This window comes from Anser brachyrhynchus, assembly GCF_964034855.1.
Source record: "Anser brachyrhynchus genome assembly, chromosome: 6".
Classification (NCBI taxonomy): Eukaryota; Metazoa; Chordata; class Aves; order Anseriformes; family Anatidae; genus Anser; species Anser brachyrhynchus.
The window spans coordinates 41,507,745-41,521,143 of record NC_137700.1 but is presented as its reverse complement, the minus strand read 5'-3'; the positions used below and the strand labels follow the sequence as shown (position 1 = coordinate 41,521,143).

Genomic DNA, 13,399 nt, shown 5'->3' with positions numbered 1-13,399 from the left:
GTTTTAATTAAAACGTAATTGCCATAGGTGATGCGCTCCTTCTCGTGTCGATTCGCTTCCAAACTTTCCCCGCCGAGCTGGAGCAAGTGGCCCTGGTGAGGAAGAGGAGCCAGGGACCCGCGGCGTGCCCGCCCGCCCTAATCCCCAGCCAAGGCACAGATGCCGCTTCAGAAAAGAAAAGCTGTGTGTGTGTCGTTCGACTTCCAAAGGAGCTTATGCAATGGCAGCAGAACAAACCCGTTATTTGGGGGGCTGACACCACCACAGCACCTCGCCAGAGCATCACGTTGTCCCTTTTTATTGAATAGTCGCGGCGTGAGGCGGATAGGTGATGCTCCACGTCTTGGAGATCGTTGTACTTCAGCAGGTGTTGAAGTCAGTGTTATAATTCACCTCCTTGTTAAACAGAGAAAATAATCTACCGGGGCACAGTGCTTCGCTGAGGATTGTGTAAGCCCTCTGCGATTCGTGCGTGTTTTTATTCTTGCTTATCTGCTTATGGCAAGCTTCTTGCAGTTATCCAAATCATCTCGGCGCTGCACCCTCCTACTGACACAGTTGCACTTCCATCTGGCTGAAAGGCGTGCAAACATAATGTATTACTTCCAGTACGTGCTGATGGAGATCTCGCTAGGGAGGGCGGAGAGAAGGACCCGGTCCAAAAACGTTCGTGCGTAACGCTGGAAATCTTCCCCTGGGTCTGCCGGATGGGTTGGCTCTTTATTCTTACACCGGGTTCAGTCCAACAGGAGCGCAGGGCCATGAAGCCCACCCCTGTGAACCCCCCTGTTCCCACGGGGTTATTTTCCCCTCGCAGTGAACGTGGCTCCTTCCCACCCCGCCTGGCCCTGGGGTGATGCTCTTGGTGCTGGCACGCTCCGGAGGCTTCGCTTCGCCCCTTCGTCTTGCTGACGCTCCGCCCGGCAGCAATCTGGCTTAATTTTCCCTTAAAAAAAAAATAAAAAATACTAATAAAAAGCAGCAGCACCGTGCTGCTCTCCTCATCGGTTCCCTTCCCTCGCTGTCGTGCCCCGGGCACGTGGGGCTGTGCCGGCGCTCGGCAGGAGGCTGCGGTGCTCCGCGGGGAGCTGAGCGCCCCGAGCCCCTGGCAGCATCCCCAGAGGAGCCTCCCGCTCGCGGCCTCGGCCTGCCTCAGTCAAACAGCCCCACGTAGCGCCGCAGACAATAGCATTTGTTCTGCAGTGCTCCCTGTGAGACGTTCGACCCTCCCCAGAAACCCCAGCCCCAGACCAAAATCCCTCTTTAGCTAATCACGGGCCTCCCGTTTCTAAAGGAACAGCGAGGCTGCCTATAGGGAAAACAATCCCATTGGGGTCCCTCGGGAGGGAGAACGGCCCGCTGCTTGTCCCAACAACCATCACAAACAATCGTACTGCAGTAGGGAGCAAATAGTGGCTTCCGTGATGTGGCACGGCAGGGAGAGCTACCTCATCCAGATGTTCTCACGTCATTTCTTGCCGCTGTTACGAAGGACAGCACGCCGAGGTACAACATGGGCTTTTTCCTCTTACTCTTACAAGAAGAGAGGTTTTTGCCAGTAGTCTGCGAAGTTTTGGTGTGTTTTGCTAAGGAGGGCGGTGCTGCTTGTGAGGGGTTTTGGAGGTTCGATCTCAAGCCCTTGAGGCTGGGTCTGCTCACGCTGTGGCTGCAGAAATAAAACCCTTTGTGCCCGGAGCAGTTGCTCCCCCAAACTACTGCTTTTCCCCAAAACCGTGGCCATCAGAGCAAGATATCTGAGCCGTTCCTACAATCCTAATGTAGTGACTGGCCTTCCTGAGCGGTAAACGGAGGCCCAAAAACGTCAAAGTGACTTGTCCAAAATTGAACTTGTTAATCCCCGGCTGAGCAGTTAATAGGGTACAAACATGGGGCTTCCTGCAGCCCTTGCTGATTATCATTTGGTTCCCAGCCTCAACTTGGAGCATGAGCAATTGTAAAATGAGGAAAAAAAGCAGCACGGCCAAACAGACACCTGAATACACATTTGCTCAAGGAAACAGCCCACGGGGAGGCTTGGTACGCGTGGCACAAGTGCGCTTCCCACTGCAGCGGAGCGGGGTCTGCACCGGGTTTGTCCCCGTGTGTTTGTGGCTCCAGCTGCACGTCCCAGAGCATCCCACGGGAGGCAGGGATAGACCCGGCTGGAGTGCACAGAGTCAGCTGGGCTTTGCCGCTCCCGCATTGAAGCCTTTTGGCGTTTGGTAATGTGGCAGAAGAGATGGCTGCACGCTGGTGGGGACGTGGGTGTCCTGCTCTTTCTGTGCGTTTCCAGTAATCCTGCCATTTTGCTTAGTGGGAGCCTGTTCAGGCTTGTCTTTCTGAGCTGGTCAAAATGGTGAAGGCCTTAAAAATAACAGAGCAGGTGCCAGCGTGTCTGTGGAACGAAGTGCTGGTGCTGGAGGGGCAAAACCATTGAAGAAGCCACCCTGAGGCAGCAGGAAAGGGCTCGTCCCGGTCCCTGTCCTGGGAGCGAACCTCGCTGGGCTGTCCCTCTGTCCAGGGCAAAGCCAGAACCGTTCTCCCAGGGAGAAATCTCGTGCTGAACTTTGCTTTGCGTTGCTGTCGTCCCCCAGCATTTGGTGCTGCGATGTGCCACAGCTCTCCAAGTAAAACAGGAGCACCCGGGCAGGGCAGCGGCTGCCCGAGAGCCGCTCCCGTTGCCGTCGGTGTAAAAGCTGCGCTCCTTCTGCTTGCAGGTATCCGCCCTCAGATCATGAACGGCCCCATGCACCCCCGGCCCCTGGTGGCGCTGCTGGACGGCAGGGACTGCACGGTGGAGATGCCCATCCTGAAGGATCTGGCGACCGTGGCATTCTGTGACGCACAATCAACTCAGGAGATCCACGAGAAGGTAACGCGGGGCTGCTGGGGTGGGCAGGGGGGCGCCGGGCACGCTCCTCATCCTGCCCCTGCAGGAAGAAGCGTGCAAGGCTGCGCCTCGAGCTGGTCAGCAGACAGCATCAACGCAAGTCGCTGCAGATAAAAATTGAGCCGGGTGTTATTTTAGGAACAAAAAATCACCCTATCTCCTAGCATCGGATTTCTGACGTCAGTACCGTTAACGTTTCTCGTGTTGGTGAGGTCTGCTCGCTCGGTGCCGCAGTAGCACACAGCGCCCTGCACCTCCCTGGTGCCGGGGTGATGGGCGCTGCTGCTCGGAAGCGCAGCTCGTTGGAAATACTCGTTTCCAAGTTACTCCTTGTGCACATTTAGGTAACTCCGGTGAGGTCTGAAGGGATCAGAAATCAATTCCAGGAGCTGGGAAAGAAAACCAGAAATAACCTCATTTATTCAGATATTCAGTATGGGGGAAGGAGGACAGATTTTATGAGGCATCCGGTGACCGATGAGCAACTCTTGGAGAATTTGGGTCTTGGGTTTCCAGAGGTTCCTGGTAGGTAGGAGCCTGGCAAAACGTCTGGGTGAGCAATGTGCTTGTTTTCCTCTGCCTGGCTGTCAGGATGGAACATCGTTATTTCCAGATGCTCATCCAGTTCGTTCCCAAGTCCCAAGGGAATGGCCTCGATGATGGTGGGGCACACCGCTCATGGGTTTGGTGAAACCTGCGTGTGCCCTTCTGGTGAGAAGCTGTCGGCTTGCACCAGACAGACAATAGGTTGGTGGCAAAATGGGACAATTTACTGTCTAGTAGTCCTGATCCCGGAGGTCACTGGCTTCCAGGAGCTGCACGTGTCCCCTCCGAGTGTCCTGGTGGCTCCTGACACCTCTCTGCTTTGTTCCAGGTATTAAACGAAGCCGTTGGGGCCATGATGTACCACACCATCACGCTGACCCGAGAAGATCTAGAGAAGTTCAAGGCCTTGCGGGTCATTGTTCGAATAGGCAGCGGCTACGACAACATTGACATCAAAGCGGCGGGGGAGCTCGGTAGGTCTCGGTTCTGCACCCCAGCTCCCTCCCACGTCCCTCCGAGTATTTAAAAGCAGCACCAGTGACCCCTGGTCCCCCCGGGGGAGTGTTAGCCAAAGGGAGGTACAGGGGGGGCCTCCCAAACAGTGTGGATTCGGCCCTTAAATGAAAGGTGCAGCCTAAATATTTTGCGTGTAGAATACGTTATGACAAGAAAACATGACCATGAAGTACACAAAATCCTGCATTTTTAGAAGGAATCTGTTAGAGTCGTGTTGTACTGAAACTGCCCCACGTGAGGCCTCCATTCCTGCACTGCCTGTAGCTCCACTTGCCCCTCGGACTCACCGGTATCTGTATGGTTGTGATGTTTCTGACACAGGGGAATTGATTTAGCTCTAGAAAAAGTGAAAGAAAAGGTTTTTACTAAATTTTGTCTAGCAAGCTTAGTCTCTCGATCCGATCGGGTTGTCTGAGTCATGCCCCTGCCGCTGGGAAGGCCTCGTGTGGAACAGGGACTGCACGTTGGGTATTTGCTGTATCCCGTGCCACCTCGTCAAAGATGCCCCAGAAACTGGTAAAATGCGGGCTGCATTGCTGGGGCCACCGAATTACAGACACGGGGTGGGCACAGAGACCTCGGGCAGTCTGCGCACAGCAACCTGGGGGCACCTAGTTATATACATCTGCGATCTTAGCAGCTGTTACAACCATTTTTTGCTCATCCGATCCAGAGCCTCAGTCTATCCAGAAGCCCCACAATAGTGTTTAAGGTATCTTGTATTAAGGGTTATCTCCGGGGAAGTTAAGAATAACAGCCACTGCACGTGAGCCATTTTACAAGGATAATTGCGATAAGAGAGTCTCAAATAGTCACTCCTAAAAAAGCAATTCTCAGCGTAGTGAATTATTTTTCTCCGGGAGGAGAACAGTGTCTTCTCGATGTAATGGTTTCTTCATGTTTTTAACTCTTATTGTTATTATCCATTATAACAATGTTCCGAGGCTTTGAACATCAAGAAACGAAAAATATAACGAATAAAATAATGGGATGCTGCAGTATAGTCCTTCTTTTTATACTTAGCAAATTGGGTGGCCAAATGATGTGGTTTAGAGTAGAAAATGTAATGACTACCCACAAATGTAGCGTAAAGTTGAATTGGTATTGCTTTCCACGAGGTGGTCCTTAAGCTGTGCAGGCAATAAATGACCAGTACCTACGTGCAGCACCTGGCCATGCGCTGGTGGCCGCTGCGGGGGTGACAGACAGCAGAAACACCCCCGGAACAGGCGCTTGGTGCCAGAATTGAACCATTTGCTGTGGTTTTTTAACCCGCGGTGCCGCCACAGGGTGCTGCTGGGGGCAGCGCAGGCAGTAAGGGGATTTTCTGAATGTGTTCTTCTCTCTTTATCTCCTACTTTTTCATGGTTTCGACTCAAAGGCCCCAGTACAGCGAAGCACTTAAATACACATTCATCTTAAAACGTGTGTTTAAATAGCGTTGAAGCCGGTGGGATGTAAGCATGTGCTCAGCTGCTCTGCTGAGCAGACACGAAACGAAGCACACTCGTACAGGCTTTACGGGATCAGAGCCTGACAGGGGAGCGGTCGGGGAGACATTTCCAGTTAACTTAATACCCGCGACGGCGAGCAGAGAGGCGGAGGCTGAAAATGCCCCTTTTGTGGCGGGGGAACAAAAGCCCCGTTATGGAGCGCGGCGCCCGGGGGCGGCCGTGGTGCTGGGCTGGAAGAGCCGTGCCGGCACGGCCATCCCCCGGGAGGGACCTCCCAAAAGAGCCCCGGCGCCACGAGGAGTGTGTATTCCTTTGCTTCCCGCTGGGAGCCATCGGGTCCTGCCACAGAAGTGTTGGCATGAGGGTCGGGGCCGTGCTGGTGCCGCCGGTGCCGTGGTGGTGATGGTCAACCCAAACCTTACCGCGGCACCTGCGCCTCCAAGGCCACGTTTCACCAATCCATTTATAAACCCTGGGGATGTCAGAGCAGGGTACGGGCTTCGAACAGCCGTGGTTACTCAACTGCTGTGGCTCTTTCTGGTTGAACCAGAAAGCCTTGACATACCCGGAGCTGGCCCTGCTGCGCCAACACAGCGCAGCACCACGCCTGAGCGCTCCTCTGCCTCTGCAGGAGTTGGTCCCTAAATAACGTGGTGGCTGAACAGCCTTTCGTGGAGCAGGGGTGACTTGGGCCAGCACGATTTAATTCGCTTTGAAGGTGGATTAAACTAAACAAGAATAAGGATTTGGTGGGTTGTTTTTTGTTTAAAATGTGAAAACAAAAAAAAAAAAAAAAAACAAAAAAAAAAAGGTCTGGGGCTGCCCCTGAGCCATGGCTGTGCCCCGCGCTGTGTCCCCCTGCAGGCATCGCCGTCTGCAACATCCCCTCGGCTGCCGTGGAGGAGACGGCCGACTCCACCGTGTGCCACGTCCTCAACCTCTACCGGCGCAACACGTGGCTGTACCAGGCGCTGCGGGAGGGCACGCGGGTGCAGAGCGTGGAGCAGATCCGCGAGGTGGCCTCCGGCGCCGCCCGCATCCGGGGGGAGACGCTCGGCCTCATCGGCTTCGGTACGTGGGCAGGAGGGAGACTCTGCGGTGATTTTTACGAAGGGCTGAAATGAGCGGTTTTGTGACCAGAAGCACCGGGGCGGGTTTGCTTAACCCCAGCAGGTTGGTGTGACGCAGGGCGGGGACGCTTTCTGGTCGTATTTGGGGAAGGGGCTGTGCCTCGTAAGCCTCGGCTGAGCCCCCGGAGGTGTGCGGGGTGAGGCACCGGTTCAGGCTGGGCTACGGAGTCCCTGTCCCCCAGGAGCTGGAGGGCAGGCACCAGTTCTGCTGACGGTCCCCTTGGACCTCACTTTTGGGATCAGGGGGGGTCTCCGGCAACACCACGACGTGGTGATGTGAGGGTTGCGTGCCCCAGCGCCGCAGCCGTACTGAACCTGTGCTCCCGCGCCGTGACAGCTGTCTTAGCCACGTCTAAGTCCTTCAGCAAGAGGCTGGGAGATAAACCACCCACAAACATTGCCTAAAAAACGAAATAAATAAAAAGCCTTCTTTTTTTGGCTTGCTTTGGTGGACAGAGCACCTCAGTGGGTTGCATTTCCTCATGCGATGCCCAAACCAGGGCAGTGGCAGCTGGGGCCGGCTCAATTAAACCTCTCCTTCCCTCGCACACAGGTCGCACTGCCCAGGCGGTTGCAGTCCGAGCCAAGGCGTTTGGCTTCAACGTGATATTTTATGACCCGTACCTGCAGGATGGCATAGAGAGGTCCCTGGGAGTGCAGCGAGTCTACACGCTCCAGGACCTGCTCTACCAGAGCGACTGTGTCTCGTTGCACTGTAACCTGAACGAACACAACCACCACCTGATCAACGACTTCACGATCAAGCAGGTAACGAAGCAGCAGAGCGCGCTGCCGCTCTGCAGGCACACACCACGCCTCGGCGCCGGGCGTCTGCGGTGCCAGCCTGCGGGCTGCCTCCAGAACCGCTGGTCGCCCCGTGCCCCGTGGTGTTTGTGGGGTGCAGCACATTTCCCTGGGGAGCAGCTCTCTGCTCCATGGCGCGGAGGCGGCTGCGGGACCGGGTCGCGTTTGCAGCCACCAGCCCGCGCTGGCCTTGCCACCGAAACCCCTGTGCCCCAGAACGGGGCCCCGCTTGCAGCCGCAGGGGTTTTGCTGAACCAGGGGATGAGGGTACAGCCCCGGGGTGCCTCCCAGGGCAGGACCAAGCGCTGGCCGCGGCACCGAGAGCTCACTCCTCTCTCTCCCGGCGCCGCCAGATGCGGCAGGGCGCGTTCCTGGTGAACACGGCGCGTGGGGGGCTGGTGGACGAGAAGGCCTTAACTCAAGCCCTGAAGGAGGGACGGATACGGGGGGCTGCGCTCGACGTGCACGAGTCAGAACCGTTTAGGTAAGGCCCTCGCGGCGCTCCTGCCTTCCTTCCCTTCCTTCCCTTCCTTCCCTTCCTTCCCTTCCTTCCCTTCCTTCCCTTCCTTCCCTTCCTTCCCTTTTTTCCTTCCTTTCCTTCCACAGCTGCAAGTGTGCGGCCAGGGCAGTGCCCATGCACCAGCAGCAGCTCCTCACAGCCCCCACAAGCTGTAGGCTGGCACGGGTGGGGAAATATCTGGTGGGTTTCAGGGAGCTTAGAACAAGAAATGAGCTGCTGAGAACAGACTTACTGCTCCCGTGCCCTTGGGCATTTTCACTCGCAGGCTGCAGCTCCCCGGTCAGCAATAGCGAAGAAGGGGTCGGTTATAACGGGGTGCGGCTCCTCGCACAGCACACAGGGGATGGGGCAGTACTGGTGGTGTCCTTGTGTTTCCCGAAACAATTTTTAATAAAAAGTGCTCCCCCAAGGAGATAACCCCACAAAGTCCATCCCCCTCGGGTGGGTTCCCTCCAGCCCAGCAGCCACAGCACACGCAGAGGGCAGGCCACAGGCCTTCTGCCAGTCTTAGCATCTTTTATTCTCGTTTTTAAAGAACGATTAATTTTTTCTTTCCCTCCCCTGCACGCAGTTTTGCTCAAGGCCCATTGAAAGATGCTCCTAACCTAATCTGTACCCCGCACACCGCCTGGTACAGCGAGCAGGCGTCGCTAGAGATGAGGGAAGCTGCTGCCACCGAAATCCGGCGCGCGATCACAGGTACCCGGCCCCGGGAGGAGCCTCGGGGGGTGCCTGAAGCAGGAGCCCGAGGGGCACAGCTATGGCTTTGCCCTGCCCTCGTCCCAGCTGCAGGTCCTACCCCCGATTTTCTTCCCAGTGGAAGACTGAGAAACCAAACTTTACTTACCTGCCATTTGGGCATGTTTATGTTCCTTTTTGTGTGTGTGTTTGTGGTTTTTGATCAGTGGTGCACGTGCGCGGCATGGCAAAGCCCGCCGCCATGCCTGGGAGGACAAGGACAGCGGTGCAGTAGTTGCTGCCCCTTTCAATGGCACTAGCCCCAAAAGCATTGACAAGCTGCTGTCAAAAGACGTGCAGGCCCTATACGGTACATGCCAGCCATAAGCCCCAAGGCAATGAAACCATCTGTGTCCAAATTTTGCCGTAACAGAGCTTGCCCCAAGATGACGCTCACAACACTCCAGCATTTCTCTTGTCCTAAAAATCGTCCCCATCGTTAGTCTGGATGGCGTAGCTCCACGCCTGGCGTTCTTTTCTCCTTTGCACCAACAAATACAATGAAATGAAAGAATTGTAGCTTATTGTAGGGCGATAAAACCAGGACGTTCCTGACACGTGCTTACCTTTCGTCCCAACTGCAGGGCGCATCCCAGAAAGCCTACGGAACTGCGTGAACAAGGAATTCTTTGTCACGACGGCCCCGTGGTCAGTAATAGATCAGCAAGCAATCCATCCAGAGCTCAATGGTGCCACATACAGGTAAGATGGAGAAAAGGACGGCCCCAGCCAGCCTAGCACAGGGGTTCCCAGCCACGTTTGGGGGGGTCCCAGCCACAAAGGGAGTGTGAAAGCCCCAGCACCAAGTCTGCCTGTGCTGGGCTGGTGACTGCGAAGCCCCTCGCGGTGGGGAGCTGCAGTCGTGCCCCGCTGGGATTACCAGCGCTGCGTCACTCAACCACAGTTTTATAAAACCTTGCACGTTTCCTGATGCTGCTGGTGGTGGGACAGCAGCCGCGTGCACGGCACCTGCAGAAGCGCCAGGACCCCCAGACCCAAGCAAGACATAACTGACACACTGAAAAAGCAACCGCAGCTTTGATCAGCTCTTCTGCTCGGGTTTGATTGCTTGGGCCAAGAGCCTGGTCCAGCTCGTGAGTGAAATAGCCAGAGTAAAAACTCCAGATATAGGCCTGTGTTCAGGTGGCCTGATTCGTACCTAAATGCCCAAGATTCGGGACAGTGACCGCTCCGTTTCGGGAGGCTCAGCGTGCATTGCTCGCTGCTCCGTCTGGGAGGCGTGTGGCGCACGGCTCAGCGTGCCTGGGCAGAAATGTTCCCAACTGATGGAGAACTGCCCGGCAAAGGTCAGTCCAGAGCTTTGTGGGAAGAGCTGGAGAAAAAGGCCTGATGATTAAAAAAAAAGGAACAGGGAAACGGTGACAGATGTCAGTGACAGGAAGGCGCAGCAGCGTCACGGGTACAGGGATACGGCCACCACCCCGTGCACACTGAGCACTGCACAAGGGTTTACAGAAGGCAAAACAAATAAATGGGTGCCGAAGGAGATGGGCTGGGTTCCTGGCAGCCCTGGTCACTACTGACGGTTCAGCACAGCTCAGGTGCTGCCTGGGGTGTCCTGCACCACCCTGCCCTCCACTGAATCGGCTTAAAAAGAACCCGAAACCTCCATCACTCAGCTTGTGTGCTTCACCTTCCTCTGGCACTAGCTTCTAGGCCGATCCTGGCTCCTTCCGTCAAGGACATTTGGATAAGTTTAAGAAATTTGTGCCCGGCTACTACCAGGATACCAGAGGTTGCCCCACCTCAGAGGCAGCAAGCACAGCTTTTCTGGAAAAGCTCTCACAGATCCGCGTGCTCCCAAAGCGCACGATTTGTGTTCAAACAGCCTTTAAATAACACTGGGACAAAAAAGTTCACTTTAGGGATTAAGATTTCGGTTCATTCAGCTCTTCTAGGAAGTGCTGGCTCTGGCCCAGGGGACGTGGGCTCAGCCACACTCGCTGCAGGATCAGGGCTGCGTCCTTTAGGGCCCATGAGCAGCTCGCAGAACAGAAGAGCAGCATCGCCGTGCAAAAGGATGCGTGGCTGGCCACTACAAGTGTTTGTTACACCTGTTGGTTCCTTTTCCTTCAGCTGACCGGCAGAAGTATTTGTCTCCTCGTGCAGTTAAGCCACCCCAAGCTATTGCTGTAGTCCACGAGCTCACAGCTCGGGTGTATGATTTTAGTATTAAGCGTGTCAGGTTCAGGGAAACAATGCCGTACGGGTTTGGGACAATCTGACTTCATCGAAATACCGCGGTAATTAGTGGCAATAGCGACTGTGCTGTCATCGTCCTCGTCTCCCCTCTATCACTGGGGTGTTCGGGGATTGCTGCACGTATGGGACAGTGATCTATATAAACAAAACCTGTTCCCTCCCCTTTAAAGCATAAAGAGCATTGGCTCATCGAGTGATGCACTCAGACACGCAAGGGATTTGTTACTTGCAGCTCGCTCAGGGGTTAAAACCAAACAAAAGCAAACACAACCGGCGTTTGGTTGCAGCCTGTGCGATGCCTTTGCTTGCAAATCCCTACTTCGGGCTTCGGCACCACGCCTCCAGCAGTGCTACTCGCAGGTAATGCCGTGTAGGTGACGGCGTCAGCGTTTACTGCCACGGTCGGTAATATTTTTGCACAAAGGGAAGGATCAAGAAGCTGCCAGCAGGGAGGAGGGGATGGGTCATGCACATGAAATGAGAAATGGCAACGCTGACCCACAGCAGCGTTCATTTAACTTCGAGCTCTCCCTTCTAATTTAACAAACCAACAGACAAAAAGCTGTAGCAGAAAGGTGGGAGCTCCCCGCTCCCGTTTCCTCCGCGGCCTCTGCCGTGCTTGCCGGGCCATCGGCTCTGCCCGCAGCACGCGGGGCCGCGACAAACCCAGGCTCTCTGTGTCCCTCCCGCCAGGTATCCCCCCGGGATGGTGAGCGTCGCGCCGGGAGGCATACCAGCGGCCATGGAGGGCATCATTCCCGGCGGCATCCCCGTGACCCACAACCTGCCCACCGTGGCGCACCCCTCCCAAGCCCCGTCGCCGAACCAGCCCACGAAACACGGGGACAACAGGGAACATCCCAACGAGCAATAGCAGCTAATTTAAAAAAAAAACCACTCAATAAACTTGGGACCAAGAGACATTGGAAAAGAAGTTATACACGAACTGAAAAAAAAAAATAAAAAGAATTTGATACGGAATTTGTAATGTTGATTTTGGACAGATGCATCATTGATGTTCCAGTGTTAACGACCAAGTGATAGCAGTCAAGACTGGGGAGAAGCCCTGAAGAAGTCACCTGCTTACCGAAGCGCTGAAAACTAGGATGTGAGACATTAATGATCGACTTCTGTTATTGTGTGTTAAGTTTCCTTCATCTGTGCATCAATCACATGAATAAAAATAGATTTTTTTCCCCTTGATTCCTTGGGAAGAACAGGGCTTCTGCACCTGTTTGCAAACAATTGCAGCGAGCAATCCTTACCGAGTTAACATAGAAATTTAAGAGGAAACCATTATGTGGCTTCAGCCCTTTCCTTACTCTCGTACCCGGTCACCTCTCCTAACGGGAGGCAGCGATACTGGCTCAGGAGCAGAAGAAAAAAAAAAGCTCAGATCCGTTTCGGGGTCCCCCGGGGCCGGTGACGCGTGCCCGAAGTTCTCCCGAGAGGCGCGAGCCGAGCTGCAGCCACCCCGGCTGGGAGCTGCGGGCTGGGAGGGCACCGAGGGCTCCCGGCCCCGGCCGCTGCCCTCCCAAAGTCCCGAAAAAACCCAACGGCCAGGCTCTTCTCTGCCCCTACACTGAATAAAGTAGCTGTGCATCCGCCTACGCCCTGCAATGATGCAAGAAAAAAAAAAAATTAAAAAAAAAAAAGAAGAAAGTATTATTACGTTTCACACACTATTTGTACTCAAATATATTTTCTCAGTTTTAAATCTGCAGCTATTTTATCAAGTGGAAAAGTCTTGAGCTGGAAAGGGTTCAAGAATAATGTTGCATTTCCTTATGTCTCAGGAAACACTTTTTATGGTAACTTGTCAGACTGTCTATGAACAAAACCCACTTTTTTAGACATTGATAAAAGTCTTCTTTTCTTCACGTGCTATTTTATACAAGAACACTTCAAAACGTGTTATTAGATGTGACTGATTTTAACAAATCCTATTAGATTTGTATCAACTAGTTACATGTTATATTCATAGTCTTTTGTGAACCATCGCCTTTTTGTTTTTGAGATGGCCTATTTTGAGCCTTTGTATGGGTACATTCCTGTTTCTGTGACAAAAAAATCTTAAGCTGTCCCAAACAGAAAAGAAAAAAAAAAAAAAGCAATGGCTATCAGCTGTTTTGTTTTAGTGTGTTACCGTTCTTGTATTTGTTTATTGTAAAGGTGGACATTTAGCGTTCAGTGCAGTTTTCAATAAAAAGTGATAAAATTTCTATAATTTCTGAAAGGCAAGAGCTCTCGCTGCCACTTCACCGGTACAGGACGTGTCTGGTGAGCTCCCGAAGCGCTGCCCTGGCCCTGAGGTTGTGCTCACAGCGGGCAGGGCGCAGCCTTGTCCTCGGGTCCGACCTCGGCCCCGCTCCAGCACCGCCGTGCCCAAGGCTCCCCGCCGCGGGCTCCGAGACGTGCCGCAATCACAGCTCACGGCCAGCTCAGTTTTAAAACGGCTCTGCTGGGGAAACACTCGCTGAATTTAGCTTCCTGTCCCGACTTTCAGGTGGTGCTACCCGTAAGCCGGAGTAACGCCGTGTTCGCAGGTTATACTTAAAGTCGTGTGGGGCGGTACTTG

General features: G+C 54.2%; 1 protein-coding gene across 6 annotated transcripts in view; it reads left to right on the top strand.

The window, feature by feature from the left end:
- CTBP2 (C-terminal binding protein 2) overlaps nucleotides 1-13,057 on the top strand; it is a 125,077-nt gene extending 112,020 nt beyond the window's left edge. For all 6 annotated transcript variants that reach the window (XM_080597223.1, XM_080597225.1, XM_080597224.1 and 3 more), the window contains 8 exons: nucleotides 2,718-2,872; nucleotides 3,765-3,909; nucleotides 6,271-6,477; nucleotides 7,090-7,304; nucleotides 7,694-7,824; nucleotides 8,432-8,559; nucleotides 9,183-9,300; nucleotides 11,515-13,057. In XM_080597223.1, coding sequence (XP_080453349.1) covers nucleotides 2,718-2,872; nucleotides 3,765-3,909; nucleotides 6,271-6,477; nucleotides 7,090-7,304; nucleotides 7,694-7,824; nucleotides 8,432-8,559; nucleotides 9,183-9,300; nucleotides 11,515-11,695 — 1,280 coding nt within the window. In that variant the 3' untranslated portion in view covers nucleotides 11,696-13,057. The remainder of the gene's footprint in view (nucleotides 1-2,717; nucleotides 2,873-3,764; nucleotides 3,910-6,270; nucleotides 6,478-7,089; nucleotides 7,305-7,693; nucleotides 7,825-8,431; nucleotides 8,560-9,182; nucleotides 9,301-11,514) is intronic.
- Nucleotides 13,058-13,399: the final 342 nt, after the last annotated feature.